This window comes from Hyperolius riggenbachi, chromosome 5 (assembly GCF_040937935.1).
Source record: "Hyperolius riggenbachi isolate aHypRig1 chromosome 5, aHypRig1.pri, whole genome shotgun sequence".
Classification (NCBI taxonomy): Eukaryota; Metazoa; Chordata; class Amphibia; order Anura; family Hyperoliidae; genus Hyperolius; species Hyperolius riggenbachi.
The window spans coordinates 105,787,587-105,804,230 of record NC_090650.1 but is presented as its reverse complement, the minus strand read 5'-3'; the positions used below and the strand labels follow the sequence as shown (position 1 = coordinate 105,804,230).

Here is a 16,644-nt window from a genome sequence, read left to right as displayed (position 1 = left end):
GCCAGGTGGGTGGTTAGGTAGGAAGCCGGGTGGGTAGGTAGGTAGCCAGGTGGGTGGTTAGGTAGGTAGCCGGGTGGGTAGGTAGGTAGGAAGCCTGGTGGGTGGGTAGGTAGCCGGGTGGGTAGGTAGGAAGCCTGGTGGGTGGTTAGGTAGCCGGGTGGGTAGGTAGGTAGCCGGGTGAGTAGGTAGCCTGGTGGGTGGGTAGGTAGCCGGGTGGGTAGGTAGGTAGCCAGGTGGGTGGTTAGGTAGGTAGCCGGGTGGGTAGGTAGGTAGGAAGCCTGGTGGGTGGTTAGGTAGCCGGGTGGGTGGGTAGGTAGGTAGGAAGCCTGGTGGGTGGGTAGGTAGCCGGGTGGGTAGGTAGGAAGCCTGGTGGGTGGGTAGGTAGCCAGGTGGGTAGGTGGTTAGGTAGCCGGGTGGGTAGGTAGGTAGGTAGGTAGCCGGGTGGGTAGGTTGCCGGGTGGGTGGGTAGGTAGGTAGCCGGGTGGGTAGGTAGGTAGCCAGGTGGGTGGTTAGGTAGGTAGCCGGGTGGGTAGGTAGGTAGGAAGCCTGGTGGGTGGTTAGGTAGCCGGGTGGGTAGGTAGGTAGGTAGGAAGCCTGGTGGGTGGGTAGGTAGCCGGGTGGGTAGGTAGGAAGCCTGGTGGGTGTGTACGTAGCCGGGTGGGTAGGTAGCCGGGTGGGTAGGTAGGTAGAAGGCCAGGTGGGTGGTTAGGTAGCCGGGTGGGTAGGTAGGTAGGAAGCCTGGTGGGTGGTTAGGTAGCCGGGTGGGTAGGTAGGAAGGAAGCCGGGTGGGTAGGCAGGTAGCCCTTTGAGGATCCGGGTGGGGGGGCCGACTCCCATCCTCCCTCCCTTCCTCACCTCGGAGGGCCCCCCTCCCGATATGCGCGGCGGGAGAGCGAGCGAGCGGCAAAGTCTTCAGGGCTCCAGGCAGACGCTAGAGGCCCAGCCGCTTGGTCTCCAATATGTCGCCAACTCTGTCGACATATTGGAGACCAAGCGGCTGCCGGCGGAGCCCTCTAGCGTCTGCCTGGAGACCCGGATTTGCCGCTCGCCGCGCATACCGGGAGGGGGGCCCCCCGAGGTGAGGGAGGGAGGGAGGATAGGAGTCGGGGCCCCCCGGGGGAAAATAAAATAAAAAAAAATATATATATTAAAAAAAAAAACTTAATGGGCCCCTGAAGAAAACGGAACTTCAGGGGCCCTCGTGCGGCGGCACGGCCTGCACGGCCGTATGTCCGCCACTGAACCTCGGCTCTGTCTTCTGACGGCGCCGATGTTACTCACTGAGCGCCGCAATAGGAGTGATTCCTATTCTAGTCTATGGAGTGGCCGGCTGCGCCCAAATCTAGCAGCGCTGAAAAGCACTGCTCCACCAGCATGATCTTAGTGAATTGAGGCCGTAGTATTCAGGAAACATTTTACCTCAGGCAAACCTAAAGTAAACTCTTCTATCTTTAAAATAACTCCAGAATTCTAAAGTTAAAGACAGGCTGTTAATTAACTGTGTGTGAAAATAACCAGGGCTGTGGAGTCGGAGTCGGGGCAATTTTGGGTGCCTGGAGTCGGGAAAAAATGCACCGACTCCTAATGAATTTAAACTGTAATTAAAATAGAAAATATGATAAAATGTTCTATTTCTCAGATAATAGTAATCATAAATAATTTATACATAGCTGTGCTTAGTCCACAAAAATGAAATAAACCAATCAAAATTAGTTACTTGTGCTGCTTCAATAAAGCAGTCCCCGTATTTTTAAAGTCAGATATACACATCTGATTGTGACTGTATATATGATGTGTACACAGGAATCTCTTATATATGTCACAGCCAGAACCCGAAGTTTGGCCACTTCTAGTTCTGGCCGGCCACTTCGGGTTCTGGCCGGCCAATGCGCGAAGTGGCAATGTGAGAAATGGAATTATTCCTGTAACATTAATGAATCTTCTGGCCACAGCGCAGCGGCCACATGTATCACAACTTAGTTAATTGAATGCAATTAAGCCGGCGGCAATGTAACAGATCAAGCCGCCGGCTTTTTCTCTGCCTCTCTCTCCCCCCCCCCCCGCCTCTCTCTCGCTCTCCTATGGACAGCCGGTGGGGACACGCGTGTTCCCCCGGAGTCGTTTGTTGCGGCAGGGAATCCTGCCGTTCTTGCAGAGCGGGTGCTGGCAGAAGCAATGTCTGCAGCCTCCCCGCTCCGCTCTCCTGCCGCGACGAACGACTCTCGGGGACACGCGTGTCCCCGCCGGCTGCCCATAAGAGAAGGAGAGAGGCGGGGGGGAGGGTGAGAGGAGAAAGAGGCAGAGCAAAAGCCGGCGGCTTCATCTGATACATTGCCGCCGGCTTAATTGCATTAAATTAACGAAGTTGTGATACATTTGGCCACTGCGCTGCGGCCAGAAGATACATTAATGTTACAGGAATCATTCCATGCGGCCAGTTTGCACATTGACCGGCCAGAACCCGAAGTGGCCGGCCAGAACTAGAAGTGGCCAAACTTCGGGTTCTGGCCGTAACAATATATACGAAATAACATATATGCTGTAGAAATAAAGCCTGATGTGTAGCCGTGTCACTAATAGAGATGGTCAATGAGATGGAAATAATTCTGCGTTGATTCTGATTTATGCAAATGTATGCACTCTTTGCTCATGAAATCAAATAATTTGATATGTTGTTAAAATTTGGTTTGGCGACTACGAAATGGTAGCTGAGAAGAATGAAAAGAAAAGTTTTTTTATACATACCTGGGGCTTCTTCCAGCTCCATTCAGGCTAATCAGTCCCCCGTTGTTACTTCCACCACCTGGATCTTCTGCTATGAGTCCTGGTAATTCAGCCAGTCAGCGCAGTCCGGCTGTATGCCGCTTCCACAGCCAGGAGCGTTCTGCACCTGCGCAATAGTGCTGCGCAGGTGTAGTACGCTCACGGCGGCGGAGTGTGTGCATGCGCACTACGCCAGACTGGCTCAAGTACCTGGACTCATAGCAGAAGATCCAGGTGGCGGAGGAGTACAGCGAGGGACTGATTAGTCTGAAGGGGGCTGGAGGAAGCCCCAGGTATGTATAAAACTTTAATTTCATCTGTCTCAGGTTTACTTTGTTACACAGTAGTACTATACTCTACATATGCACTCACCACAGAGCTGCAGGAAATCCACTGAGAATGTTGTGCACATTGAACACAGAGGTGTTGTCTATCACCCATACACCTGGTTCAGATTGTGCATGAAGAATGTGTAATAGAGGAAGAATCTCCTTATTCCCCTGCAGAGTACCTGCACATCATTCTTACATGTACCCACAGTTACATGGCCTAGGGCCTGATAGATGTTCTTTGTTCCGGTCTGTACCTTTTACAAGTACTCTTACCAAGGACTAGTTTTAGTCTATGACTAAAGGGAATAAATATGGCAGTCTCCATATCCTTCTCACTTCAGTTGTCTTTTAAAATTCCTAAGCGTTGGCAGTTAAGAGACGAATTTCATGTTACATGCTTTCAATCAACAAGATTGTAATATGCAAATTAGAGTAGTCGGAGTCGAGGGAATCCTAAACTAAGGAGTCGGAGGATTTTTGTACCGACTCCACAGCCCTGAAAATAACTACAGAGGAGGTAACTTAACTACAGGGGAGGTAACAACTACAGAGGAGGTAAGATAACTCATGTGTGGTGGCAAGTTTTCTCTTGCCTTATCTCCAGCATGATCTTAGTGAACTGAGGCCTTTAACTTTAGAATTCTGGAGTTATTTTAAGGATTGAAGCGTTAACTTAAAGAAATCTGTAACAAAAAAAACTCCCCTGAGGGTACTCACCTCGGGTGGGGAAGCCTCCGGATCCTATTGGGGCTTCCCCCGTCCTCCTCGGTCTCACGGTGGCGGCGAAAACCCTCCCGGAGCGGCGGCGACGTAAATATTTACCTTTTGGCTCCAGCGCAGGCGCAGTATCCGCTCCTGCCCACGGAGATAGGCGGAAATAGCCGATCTCCGTCTGGCCGCTCTACTGCGCAGGCGCAAGTCTCCTGCGCAGTAGAGCGGACCCGACGGAGATCGGCTATTTACGCCTATCTCCGTCAGAAGAGCCACAACAGCGCCTCCGCTGGAGCCTGGAAAGGTAAATATTGAACGGGCTGTCGGGCCGCTGTTCGGAGGGCTGCAAGCAAGACCCACGTGGGACAGAGGAGGACGGGGAAGCCTAATTAGGATCCGGAGGCTTCCCCCTCCCGAGGTGAGTACCACCCAGGGGACGTTTTTATTATTACAGTGTCTCTTTAAAGACAGAAGAGTTAAATTTAGGTTTGGCTGAGGTAAACTGTTTCCTGAATACTACATCCCTCATCACCATGGTGGTAACTCTAGAAATGTTTTTTAAAGACAGGAGATAAGCTTAGTGAATTTTGTTACTATTCATAAGGGCCCATTTTCACTAGCCACGAATTGAGGGTAAGTAGTGTATTGGGCAGACTGGGGGTAGGTAGTTACATAGTTATTTTGGTTGAAAAAATACATACGTCCATCGAGTTCAACCAGTACAAAGTACAACTCCAGCCTGCTCCCTCACATATCCCTGTTGATCCAGAGGAAGGCGAAAAAACCCTTACAAGGCATGGTCCAATTAGCCCCAAAAGGGAAAAAAATTTCCAGACTCCAGATGGCAATCAGATAAAATCCCTGGATCAACATCATTAGGCATTACCTAGTAATTGTAGCCATGGATGTCTTTCAACGCAAGGAAAGCATCTAAGCCCCCTTTAAATGCAGGTATAGAGTTTGCCATAACGACTTCCTGTGGCAATGCATTCCACATCTTAATCACTCTTACTGTAAAGAACCCTTTCCTAAATAAATGGCTAAAACGTTTGTCTTCCATGCGCAGATTATGTCCTCTAATCCTTTGAGAAGGCCTAGGGACAAAGGCCTAGTGCACACCAAAAACCGCTAGCAGATCCGCAAAATGCTACCAGATTTTGAAACGCTTTTTCTTCTTTTTCTGTAGCGTGTCAGCTAGCATTTTGTGTTTTTGTGAAGCGTTTTTGGTGTAGTAGATTTCATGTATTGTTACAGTAAAGCTGTTACTGAACAGCTACTGTAACAAAAACGCCTGGCAAACCGCTATGAAGTGCCGTTTTTCAGAGCGGTTTGCGTTTTTCCTATACTTAACATTGAGGCAGAAACGCATCCTCAATCCAAAATCTGCAGCAGCCCGGGAGTATGCGTTTCTGCAAAACGCCTCCCGATCTGGTGTGCACCAGCCCATTGAAATACATTACCCTAGCGGATCCGCACCCGCAAGCGGATCTCAAACTGCAGCAGAACCACTCTGGTGTGCACTAGGCCAAAAAGCTCATCCACCAAGCTATTATATTGCCCTCTGATGTATTTATACATGTTAATTAGATCCCCTCTAAAGGTGCGTACACACATGCGACTATAGTCGTTTGTAACGATCGTTCCCCGATCTTTACCAACGACGATCGTTACAAAAAACGAACCACCGACTATTAAGGCAAACGACGAACGAGCCAAATCGCTACAAAAGAAAGTTCTGTCTCGGCGGATTTTAACCAACGACGATCGTTTGCAAAAGTAGTACATCGTTGGAAACGATCGTTCGTACTAGGCTTGACATGCGCATTTCACTATTTCTCCATGGAACTTCTCATTTTTATGCGCAGGCGCAATAGTTGCTTTCTGTGATGTAACGTTCGTTCTAACGATCAGATCGTTACACACATTTTAAAACTACCTTTACTTAGGTCGTTCTTTCATCAATTAAAAGTTCGTTCGTCGTTCTTAACGAACGATCGTTGTCGCATGTGTGTACGTAGCATAAGGCGTCTTTTCTCTAGACTAAATAAACCCAGTTTATATAACCTTTCTTGGTAAGCGAGACCTTCCATCCAACGTATCAATTTTGTTGCTCGTCTCTGCACCTGCTCTAAAACTGCAATATCTTTTTTGTAATGTGGTGCCCAGAACTGAATTCCATATTCCAGAAGTGGCCTTACTAGAGAGTTAAACAGGGGCAATATTATGCTAGCATCTTGAGTTTTTATTTCCCTTTTAATGCATCCCAAAATTTTGTTCGCTTTAGCTGCAGCGGCTTGGCATTGAGTACGATTATTTAACTTGTTGTCGATGAGTACTCCTAAGTCCTTCTCCAAGTTTGATGTCCCCAACTGTATCCCATTTATTTTGTATGGTGCTTGACCATTGGTACGACCAAAATGCATGACTTTACATTTTTCAACATTGAATTTCATCTGCCATTTATGTGTCCATATAGTAGCCATCCTATCCAGATCCTGTTGCAATATGACACTATCTTCCTGAGAGTTGATGATTCTGCACAATTTTGTATCATCTGCAAAAATAGCAACATTTCTCACTACTGCATCTACTAGGTCATTAATAAATAAATTGAAGAGCACTGGACCCAGTACAGACCCCTGTGGGACCCCACTAATTGGAGTGTATAGGCCAGTAGTTGGAATGTGTTGAGCTGACAGATGTAGATAGTTGGGGTGTACTGGGCAGTGTGAGGGTGGATAGATAGCTGGGGTGTACCGTGTATTGGGCAGTGTGATGGTAGGTAGTTGGAATGTGTTGAGCTGACAGATGTAGATAGTTGGGGTGTACTGGGCAGTGTGAGGGTGGATAGATAGCTGGGGTGTACAGTGTATTGGGCAGTGTGATGGTAGGTAGTTGGAATGTGTTGAGCTGACAGATGTAGATAGTTGGTGTGTACTGGGCAGTGTGAGGGCGGATAGATAGCTGGTGTGTACCGTGTATTGGGCAGTGTGATGGTAGGTAGTTGGAATGTGTTGAGCTGACAGATGTAGATAGTTGGGGTGTACTGGGCAGTGTGAGGGTGGATAGATAGCTGGGGTGTATGTGTATTGGGCAGTGTGATGGTAGTTGGGAGTGTATTGGGCAGAATGAGAGCTCGTTTCCACAGGCAGTTGAACTGTGTGCTCAGCAAGCAGTTACCAAGCAGCAGTGAGCAGTTGTTAGAGTTGGAGCGGCATTTCACTGCCTGTAGAAAAGAGGCCTGAGGTAGGTAGCTGGGCCCCCGGCAGCTGTTCCCAGTAATCAGTCTCTAGGACGAGGCCTTACAGCCCATTATACAGACAGCTCTGCCCTCTCAGCAGGGGGAAGCGCCACTGGTGTAAACGAGCCTAAATGGTTTCTCTACTACAACTGGGACTCCTCAGTACATGACTTGCGGCTGGCGCCGTCACCAGCATGATGCCCCAGACACCATCGCTGACTGGAGACAACGCCCAGGCTGCGCGCCACAGCGCTGTGCTGAATGGTCTGCTCCTGGCAAATCCCCCCTCCCATGAGCGAAGTGCGCTGCTCCGGGGAAGGTTATAAAGCAGACGTGCCGACAGAGAGAGCCCGCGTTTCCTTTCCAGTTGGATTTTTTTAAACTTCTTTTAAGGTTTTACCTCGATTCATGATGGTGAGTAGCGGCGCTGCGTACTCCAGGGGTGGTAAGTGGCGATGTCCCGGTGTAGGCGGGGTGCTTCTCCCGGGAGGGAGCGTTGCTAGAGCGGCCCGGGCAGGCTGTACCTCACCACCTTACTGGCGCCATTAATCATTTAGGGCGTGTGATGGCGGCTGTTGTGTGAGAGGTCCGTGTCTGAGGAGCCGGTAATTGTCTCCCAACCCATGGCCAGCGTACTAAGCTAACAACCTTCGCCGCTCACTAGTCTGATCTGCTTTAAGAAATCTTCTGACAACACAACTTCACTCTTCTGACAACACAACTTCACTCTTCTGACAACACAACTTCACTCTTCTGACAACACAACTTCACTCTTCTGACAACACAACTTCACTCTTCGGAAAACAGCCTGCCCAGCTAAAATATCGGTGGTCTCTTAACTCCCTACCATTACTCTGATTTCTACATTAAAGATCCCTGTAAGTTCCTTCATGCACCTGCAAACACGTGGTTGCAACTGCTGCCTATGGCTTCCCCCTCTACCTACCCAGTTCCTGCAAAAAATAGTTTCTATGAGGCCCAATTCACATAACTCCCAATTGTCCCTCTTTGGGAGCTCTGTCCCTCTTCCCTCATTTGTTCCTCTTTCTATGTAAATATATGTATTTCTCTACTAAAAATGTTTTTATTTACTCTTTTTAAACTTTATTCCCTTCCTTTAAATTGACATATTAGTAATTTTAAATTAACATGAAGAAAAATGAACCAGGATAGAAAGACCAGTGTGGTTTGAATTTTAAAACATATTTTACTTATTAAATCCTTAAAGGGAAGGTTCAAGCAAAATAAAAACATCAGTTTCACTTACCTGGGGCTTCTCCCAGCCCCCTGCAGCCATCCTGTGCCCTCGCAGTCACTCACTGCTGCTCCAGTCCCCCCACTGGCAGCTTGCCAACCTCGGAGGTCGGCGGGACGCATTGCGTACATTTTTACGCATTCCCACTAGTGCAGGAACATTAACACATACATTTTACGCATTACTGGTTTAATGCGTAAAAATGTGGAATATATCACCTACTACTTGTAGGTGATAAAAAAAATCGGTAATTAACGACAAAATGATGCGCCTGAATATTTTTGAGAATTGATCTTTTATTGCGGAAAATACCGACTTTTGCGGATTTTTTTCCACATGAATCCCGCACTTTTACCACACTTTTTCCGCATGCGGAAAAAACATGCGGAACATTTTGAGAATTCCAACTTGACAGTATTTTGGGTGCAAACTTCCCGCATGTACTTTACCGCATGCGGGAAGTCTTTGAGAATAGAGCCTAATGCGTGATACTTACCTCCTCTGTAGTCTACTCATCAATCTCTTTCTCCTCTCCGGCGTCCTTTTTGTCCACTGTGATCAATGGAATTCTCCATCCTCCATTTTAAAAATGCCCATTACCCCTTAACAGCTTCCTGGTTAAACTGTAATATCACCCACCCAAGCCATAGGGAAAAATGGACATTACCTTGCATGTTCAGTTGTAACTGACAGCAGCTGATTTATAACTGACAGCAACTGGTATGTTTCAGTTCTGACACAATATTTTCAGAACCGGAAGGTCTGAAGGGATCACTGTAAGAAGAAAATGGTGAGTTCTGAGATGAACTGATGGCGAGGTAAGTATGTAATATTCATTTGCAGCTACATCATGTGTTTTAAATCATTTTACATAGTTCAGGTTCCCTTTAAGGTTTACATGACTAGGGGTGTGACGGGTGTGGCTCAAGTGTCCCTCTTTCTCATCTCAAAAAGTTGGGAGGTATGCATACACATTGAATCACAAAACCTGGGAGCTTTTGCTAACGGATTTTTTTTTTTATTGGAAAGCAATTTTGGAGTGATTGCGGTTTGTGATTATTGAATGTTGAAATGCGGTCACTCTTAAATCGCTAAATGCTGCATACACCAGATTTGTGATTTTTAGCCAATTGCAGGTGATCACTACAGTGTGAACACTGCCATATGATTTACATTGCCGTACGCTTTTAAAAATGTTAGCGATCACCAGTGATTGAGAGAGCTCCCGAAATCACTATTAAAATGCTCCAGTGTGAACAGGTCTTGATTGAGGGGGGTTGAGAAGTCTCTTGATAATGTATACCCTTGCAAAAGAGATCAGATTGAAATTCAATTTTTGAATTATGAAGCCTGGTTCTTTTCAGCCAAATTACAGGACCATGATTGTGAAAAATTATAAAATGTTAGCAAATCTAACAAAGTTGCCCCTATGCAGCACTTACCTTGGGAGAGGGAAGCCTCTGGATCATAATGAGGCTTCCCCCGTAGTCCTGTGTTTCAGTGCTGTCAGCTACTGAAAATCTTGTTGGCTGTGTTGGGCTCCAGGATCATAACAATCCTGTGAGAGCCTTGTGCTGGGAATACACGGGTCGATTTGCCATCAGATTCGACCAACAGATAGATCCCTCTCTGATCGAATCTGATCAGAGAGGGATCGTATGGCCACCTTTACTGCAAACAGATTGTGTACCGATCTCAGCCTGAAACTGTTCATACATTACCTGCTCCGCCGGCACGAATCCCCGCTGTCACTGCTGTCTTCTCCGCTCTGGTCTGGTCTCCGGCATGCTTCACTTCTTACTGCCCGGCAGGAAGTTTAAACAGTAGAGCGCCCTCTACTGTTTTAACTTCCTGCTGGGCAGGAAGAAGTAAAGCATGCTGGAGACCAGAACGGAGAAGACAACAGTGACAGCGGGGATTCGCGCCGGCCGGAACAGGTAATGTATACCCGCTGTATTGCGTCGGTCGTCGGGCATTCGAACGCCGCTATCGATGCACTCCCGACCCGCCTGCGATCGAGAAAAATCTTCCGCACGGATGGATCGTCGGGAATCGACCGATTTCGGTCGGAAATCGATCTTTCTGTCGGGTGTGCGCGGCGATTTCACAGCTGATTCGATCACTGTGATCGAATCGGCCGTATATCGGCGGGAAAATCGTTAGGTGTATGGGCCCCTTTATGCTGAGACTACACGGGTCGACCCGGCGGCTCAATTAGCTGCCGGATCAACCCCCGTCGCCGTCCGGATCGATTCCCGCTCCTCCCCGCGGGCGCTTGCTTATCTTCCGCTCGATTCCCCGCTATTGTTCGCCCGAGGGGATCGAGCGGGGAATCGATCCGGTGGGTCATCGGACCTGTCGGATATTATCAGTCGAGCCATCAGCGGCTTGATTGATAAGCCTGCCTCGACCCCGTGTATGCCCAGCATAACACAGGTGCAGTAGCGGCTTTCCTTCGTGCTCAAGTGGGTATAGCCGAGCGCAATCGGATCTGCTCTACTGTGCAGGCACTGGGTTTGGCTGTTTCCGCCTGAGACCAATGGAAAGCCGCTACTGCGCCTCTGTAAGGCTTTCACAGGAGCCGACAAGATTTTCGGTAGATGACAGCGCTGGGATGGAGGACTACGGGGAAAGCCTCATTGGGATCCAAAGGCTGCCCCCTCCCAAGGCAAGTACCCTTATAGGGACATTTTTTTTCCTGACGTTGGATTCTATTCACATGACTTGTATATTACTTGATTAATAAAAATAACCTTCCGCACATTTACAAGCAAAATATTCACTCAAAGTTGTTCCTGATTAACTAACTAAATTTCATTACTTTTTTTACCTTAAGGCCTCTTTCACAGTGGGACGGTGCGTTTGATGCGACGTTAAGGTCGCATAACGTGCCCCTAAAGCAATGCATTGAAAGACTATAACTTGGACGTTATAGTACATTCTTTAGCCCTGCGTTTGGTGCGCTGTTTTTGTCGCACAGTGATGGAACGAAAACGGCGCATGCGTTACATTAAAAAAAAATACTGAGCATGTGCAGCACACAACGCAGCAGATTTATTGCTAAATGCACAGCATGCAGCACTTTCTAAATATTGCTACACATTACACACAACGCAACGTGTGCACTGTGAATGTTGCACAGACTTACTATTGCTGTGCGTTAGTCCACGTTAAAACATTTTCTAACGTGCGACTTAAGAGTCGCACTGTGAAAGAGGCCTTAAGGAATACTGTAGGGGGGTCGGAGGAAAATGAGTTGAACTTACCCGGGGCTTCTAATGGTCCCACGCAGACATCTTGTGTCCGCGCAGCCGCTCACTAATGCTCCGGCCCCGCCTCCGGTTCACGTCTTGAATTTAAGACTTTAAAGTCAAAAAACCACTGTGCCTGTGTTGCCATGTCCTCGCTCCCACTGACATCATCAGTAGTGTATAGCACAAGCCCAGTATGGTCTCTGCCTGCGCAGTACGCTCCTGGTGACATAAGCGGGAGCGAGGGCACGGCTACGCAGGCGCAGTGGTTTCTAGACTTAAGTCTGAAATTCCAAAAGTGAACCGGAGGCAGGGCCGGAGCATCGGTGAGTGGCTGCGCGGGCACAGGATGTCTGCGGGGGACCATTAGAAGCCCAGGGTAAGTTCAACTCATTTTCCCCGACCCCTACAGTATTCCTTTAAAGCGGTGTTGTCACCATAAAAATCAAATTTCAACAGCAACTGGTCTGAAGGTATTAAGTGATAAAGATGCTAATCCTGCATTCAAAACTTGCAAAACTTTTTCTGCTGTTATGGTTTGTATTTATCAAATACTTTAGGAGCACTGGCTCTAGTCCAAACAGTGCCAAAAAGTTGAATGCTGGGAGTTCTTTTTATCTATAATATATTCCTCCTCTTCCATTTATTCCCCTGCCTAGCTTTCTTATCTGAAACACCTCTGCTCACTTGTGTTTACAAGCAAGGCTGAGGTGACTCAGCGATTGGGTGTGTACAAAAAAAAGTGTCTGAAGACTACGGGAGGAGGGCAGCTAATGAATACACAATGAGCACGAGAAGGGAGGGGGGGGGGGGGGGAAGAGTCAGGGAGGATATGATGTCAGTATTAGCTTGGCAAGATGGCCACTGCCTAGAATAGGATTTTCTGCTTTTCCTTTATAAAATTCACAGGAATCATTACGTGGATAGCACAGTACATCTGTTATGTAAGTAGAAGTAGTATTTATCTATATATGTGTTTTTTTTTTATTTCTAGCTTAGCATGGGTGTCGCTTGTTCTTTAAGGCTACTTTCCCACCAAGACGTTGCGTTTTAGGGGACGTTATGGTCGCATAACGTGCCCCTAACGCAACGCATGGTGGTGTTGAAGTTGGACGTCAGATTGAGCTGCGTTATGCAGCTCTCAAAGCAGCCGCTCCAGGTTAGTGATAGGAAGTCCGATCTTTTCAAGGATTCAGATCATTTGAATCGGATCATTGAAAAGATCCGGATCTTTGAACCGAATCATTTAAATCATTTTACTAGGGAAGCAGACTGCGTGAAATGATTAGCAGGACAGGACTTTCCCTGCACTGTACATTCTGTTATGTTCCTGTTTCTTCCAGACAGACATCCACTGTGAACCAAATCTTTCATTGTGGTGATCCGGATGATTCAACTCACAAAAAAGATCCGGATCAAATGAACAATGTTCATGATCCGGACAACACTACAGTCCCACCATGAGTCTCCAGTGCAGTGAATGTTAATTAGCCATGTGGCTGGCCACGGAGGAGGAGGGGAGACCTCCTCCAGCATTACTGAGCATGTGCAAACAGTCTAACGTGGCTTAGCCCAGTATAACGTACAGCATGCAGCACTTTGTTTAAACGTGCTGCGTTACCATGTGACGCAACGTGTGCACTGTGAACAAGCACATTGATTTTTCAGTGCTGTGAGTTAGGCTGCGTTACTGGCTGCTGTAACGTGGGACTTTAACGTCCCACTGTGAAACCAGCCTAAAGGGAAGGTCCAAGCTCCATTAAAAAAAAATCCACTTACTGGGGGCTTCCTCCAGCCGTCTTGTGCCCTCGCCCCAGCTCCGGTGCCTCCCGTTGTCCCGCGCTGCAGAAGCCGACCTGGCAAGGTCGGCTTCTTCTGCGCTCTAAGACGCGGGTCACGTGGTCCGGCTGACGTCATCAGCATCGTATTACGCAGACGCAGAACTACTGTGCCTGCGCAGTACGATGCTGATGACGTGTTGCGGACCACGTGACTCGCGTGGTGGAGCTCAGAAGAAGCCAACCTCGCCAGGTCGGATTCTGCAGCACAGGACAACTGGAGGCACCGGAGCTGTGGCGAGGGCACAGGACGGCTGCCAGGGGCTGGAGGAAGTAAGTGGATTTCTTTTTTTTTTTTTTTTTATGGAGCTTGGAGGCATGCTTTTAAGGAGGTTCTGTGGAGGTGCTCAAAGAACAAAATCCGACACTTACCTGGGACTTCTATCGGCCCCCTGCAGCTGTAATGTCCCGCGCCGTCCTCCTCCGATCCTCTGTTCCCGCCGCCGGTCCTGGTCTAATATTCGTCTAAATAGACGAATAGTGCTCGCTCCCACGTGCGTCATCGGAAGCTTACTGCGCAGGCGCAGTACTGCAGTCTTAGACGCGTGATGTGACCGGCAGCGGGCAATGGAGAATCAAAGGACGGCGCAGAACATTACAGCTGCAGAGGGGGCGATAGAAGCCCCTTTTTAACCCCCTCCACAGAACCCCTTTAAATCAAATTTCAACAGCAGCTGGTCTGAGTGTATTAAGTGATAAAGATGCTAACCCTGCATTCAAAACGTTTTCTGCTGTTATCATTTGGAGTTATTACATACCATAGGAGCAGTGGCTATTTAATTGCCACTGGCTGGCAAAACAGTTGCATGCTGGGGGGGGGGGGGGGGAGATCTTTTTATCTATAATATATTCCTCTTCTCAATTTATTTCCCCTCCTAATGACATAAGACAGTGCACTACCTAGTATAGACCTCAGTGGGAGTGTCTGAAGACTGGGAGGAGAGCGGGTAACCAATACGCAATTGGCAAGAGGAGAAAGGGGAAAAAAAAGTGAGGGAGGAAATGTCAGGATAACGGTAGCTTTATTCAAAGGTAACCAAGATGGAAACTGTCTAGAATAGAATTTTCTGCTTTTCCTTTATAAAATTCACACGAATCGTAGCGTGGACAGTGCAATACATCTGTTATGTAAGTAGAACTAGTATTTTCTACCAGGGCTGTGGAGTCTGTATAAAAATCTTCTGACTCCTCAGTTTATGAAACCTCTATCTCCACAGGTACCTAAAATTACTCCGACTCCTAAGTCTAATTTTTACAAAAGTTTTGGATTTGGTTCAAAAATCATCCGACTCCTCACTTTATTGAAACCACCGACTTTGACTCCAGGTACCCAAAATTGCTCCGACTCCAGAGCCCTGTTTTCTACTTATAAATGTTTTATTTCTAGCTTAGCATGGGTGTCACTTGTTCTTTATATTTGTTTTTCTTTGGGAGCTTAAAGGAATACTATAATGCCAAAAAAAGTTTAACTTACCTAGACCGTCTACCGGCGCCCCACAGATGTCCTGTGCCCGCGTGTGGTCTAGACGATCCCCTGGTCCCCGTGCGGCGGCTTGCTTCTGGTATTTGCAACTTTAATGTTGCAAGCCCCTGTGCCTGCGAGGACGCGTGTGGCCAGGGACGCGCAGGTGCAATGGCTTGCGACATTAGTCGTATATACTGGAAGCGAGCCGTGGCAGGGGACTGGGGGATGGTTTTGTCCTGGCGTGGGCACAGGACATCTGCGGGGGCCAGTAGAAGCCCCAGGTAAGTTAAACTCACTTTTTTTTTTTTGTATTAAAGTATTACTTTAAACGTAACCTAGATAACGTGAAAAAGCTTTGTGAATCATGCCCAATGTACTGAAATGTGGACTTATCGCTCCCACGCTGTTCTCTTTGGCCTCCCGTTTGTCCGCAATTGGCCCCAGAAAGTCCTGCGGTCTAAGGCCAACTGCACATGCGCGACCTGGCCGCGCACACTCCCGTAGCCGGGAGCGCTCTGTGCTTGTGCAGTACTACTGTGCAGGTGCAGAATGCTTCTGGTGACGGGAGCAAGACTGGGGAGTGAGCGATAAGCCTGGAGGAAGCCCCAGGTATGTGTATTTTTTTTCTTAAAGGAAACCTATAGGCTGCCATACACTAGTTGATTGTCAACAGATAGATCCCTCTCTGATTGAATCTGATCAGAGAGGGATCTATTCGCTGCCCATACACTGCACACAGATTTTGAATCCATTTCAGTATGAAATTGATTCACAACCTGTGGAGCTGCCTTGCCGCCCCCATGATATTACCTGTCCGCTGGCGCGAGTCCCCGGGTCCCAGCAGTCTCGCTACTTCCGGCGTCGTCCTCCGTTCTTGCCATCACTTCGTGTCCCGTCCTGTGACAAGTGTAAGTTAAAACAGAAGAGGGCACTCTACTGTTTGAACTTTGCATTCTCACAGGGCAGGGCCGGAAGTGAAAATAAGACACCGGAAGAAGTGAGAGACTGCAGGGACCCGGGGGCTTTCCATATGAAATCGATCGATTTAGTTGATCTGTCCAGGCGGAAAATCTGTCAAGTTGCGTTAACTATTTCACAGCAGATTCGATCACAGTGATCAAATCTGCTGCATTTCGGCGGGAAATCAACATAGTGTATAGGTACCTTAACTCAAGCTGACAGTTTCACTTACCTGGAGCTTCTACCAGCACCCTACAGATTCCCTGCTTTTATCAGTTTGATTTAGGTTCATCATTATCTAATCAGATCGGGATGTTATTGCACTTTGTCTTGGAAATAGCTTGTGGCCATCAGTGTCTGTTGCCATGCCAAGAGACGCATGAACTTTATGATGGTGTAAATGTATATATAATCCATTTTGGGGGTGTTGCCGGTTTGACAAATTTTTCCATTAGTGCCAGATTTTTTTTTTCCCTTTTTCTCTTTTTCCACCAAAAATTTATAAGACATCTTTCCTTAGGCACATATAAAACAAAACATTTGCCAATATCATAGTCAAGATAGTCCGTGAGTTGCACTTAAAGGGGAACTGAAGTAAGAGGTATACTGAGGCTGCCATATTTATTTCCTTTTAATCAATACCAGTTGCCTGGCAGCCCTGCTGGTCTATTTCTCTGCAGTAGTATCTGAATAACACCAGAAACAAGCATGCAGCTAGTCTTGTCAGATCTGACTTTAAAGGATACCCCAACTGAAATGTGACATAATGAGATAGACATGTGTATGTACAGTGCCTAGCACACATATAACTATGCTGTGCTCCTTTTT

General features: G+C 47.6%; 1 protein-coding gene across 3 annotated transcripts in view; it reads left to right on the top strand.

Moving 5' to 3' along the window:
• The first annotated feature begins 6,962 nt into the window (after positions 1–6,962).
• The window catches only part of DAZL (deleted in azoospermia like), a 79,557-nt gene continuing 69,875 nt past the window's right edge, over positions 6,963–16,644 (top strand). Inside the window, exon 1 of one of the 3 annotated variants that reach the window (XM_068236099.1) lies at positions 6,963–7,052. Coding sequence is in view for 1 of the 3 variants with exons in the window: in XM_068236098.1 (XP_068092199.1) it covers positions 7,456–7,461 (6 nt within the window). In the remaining 2 variants the exon portion in view is untranslated. Of the gene's footprint in view, positions 7,053–7,218; positions 7,462–14,638; positions 14,718–16,644 lie in introns of those variants that run through there. The other 2 variants (XM_068236098.1, XM_068236100.1) reach the window with 2 other exon arrangements.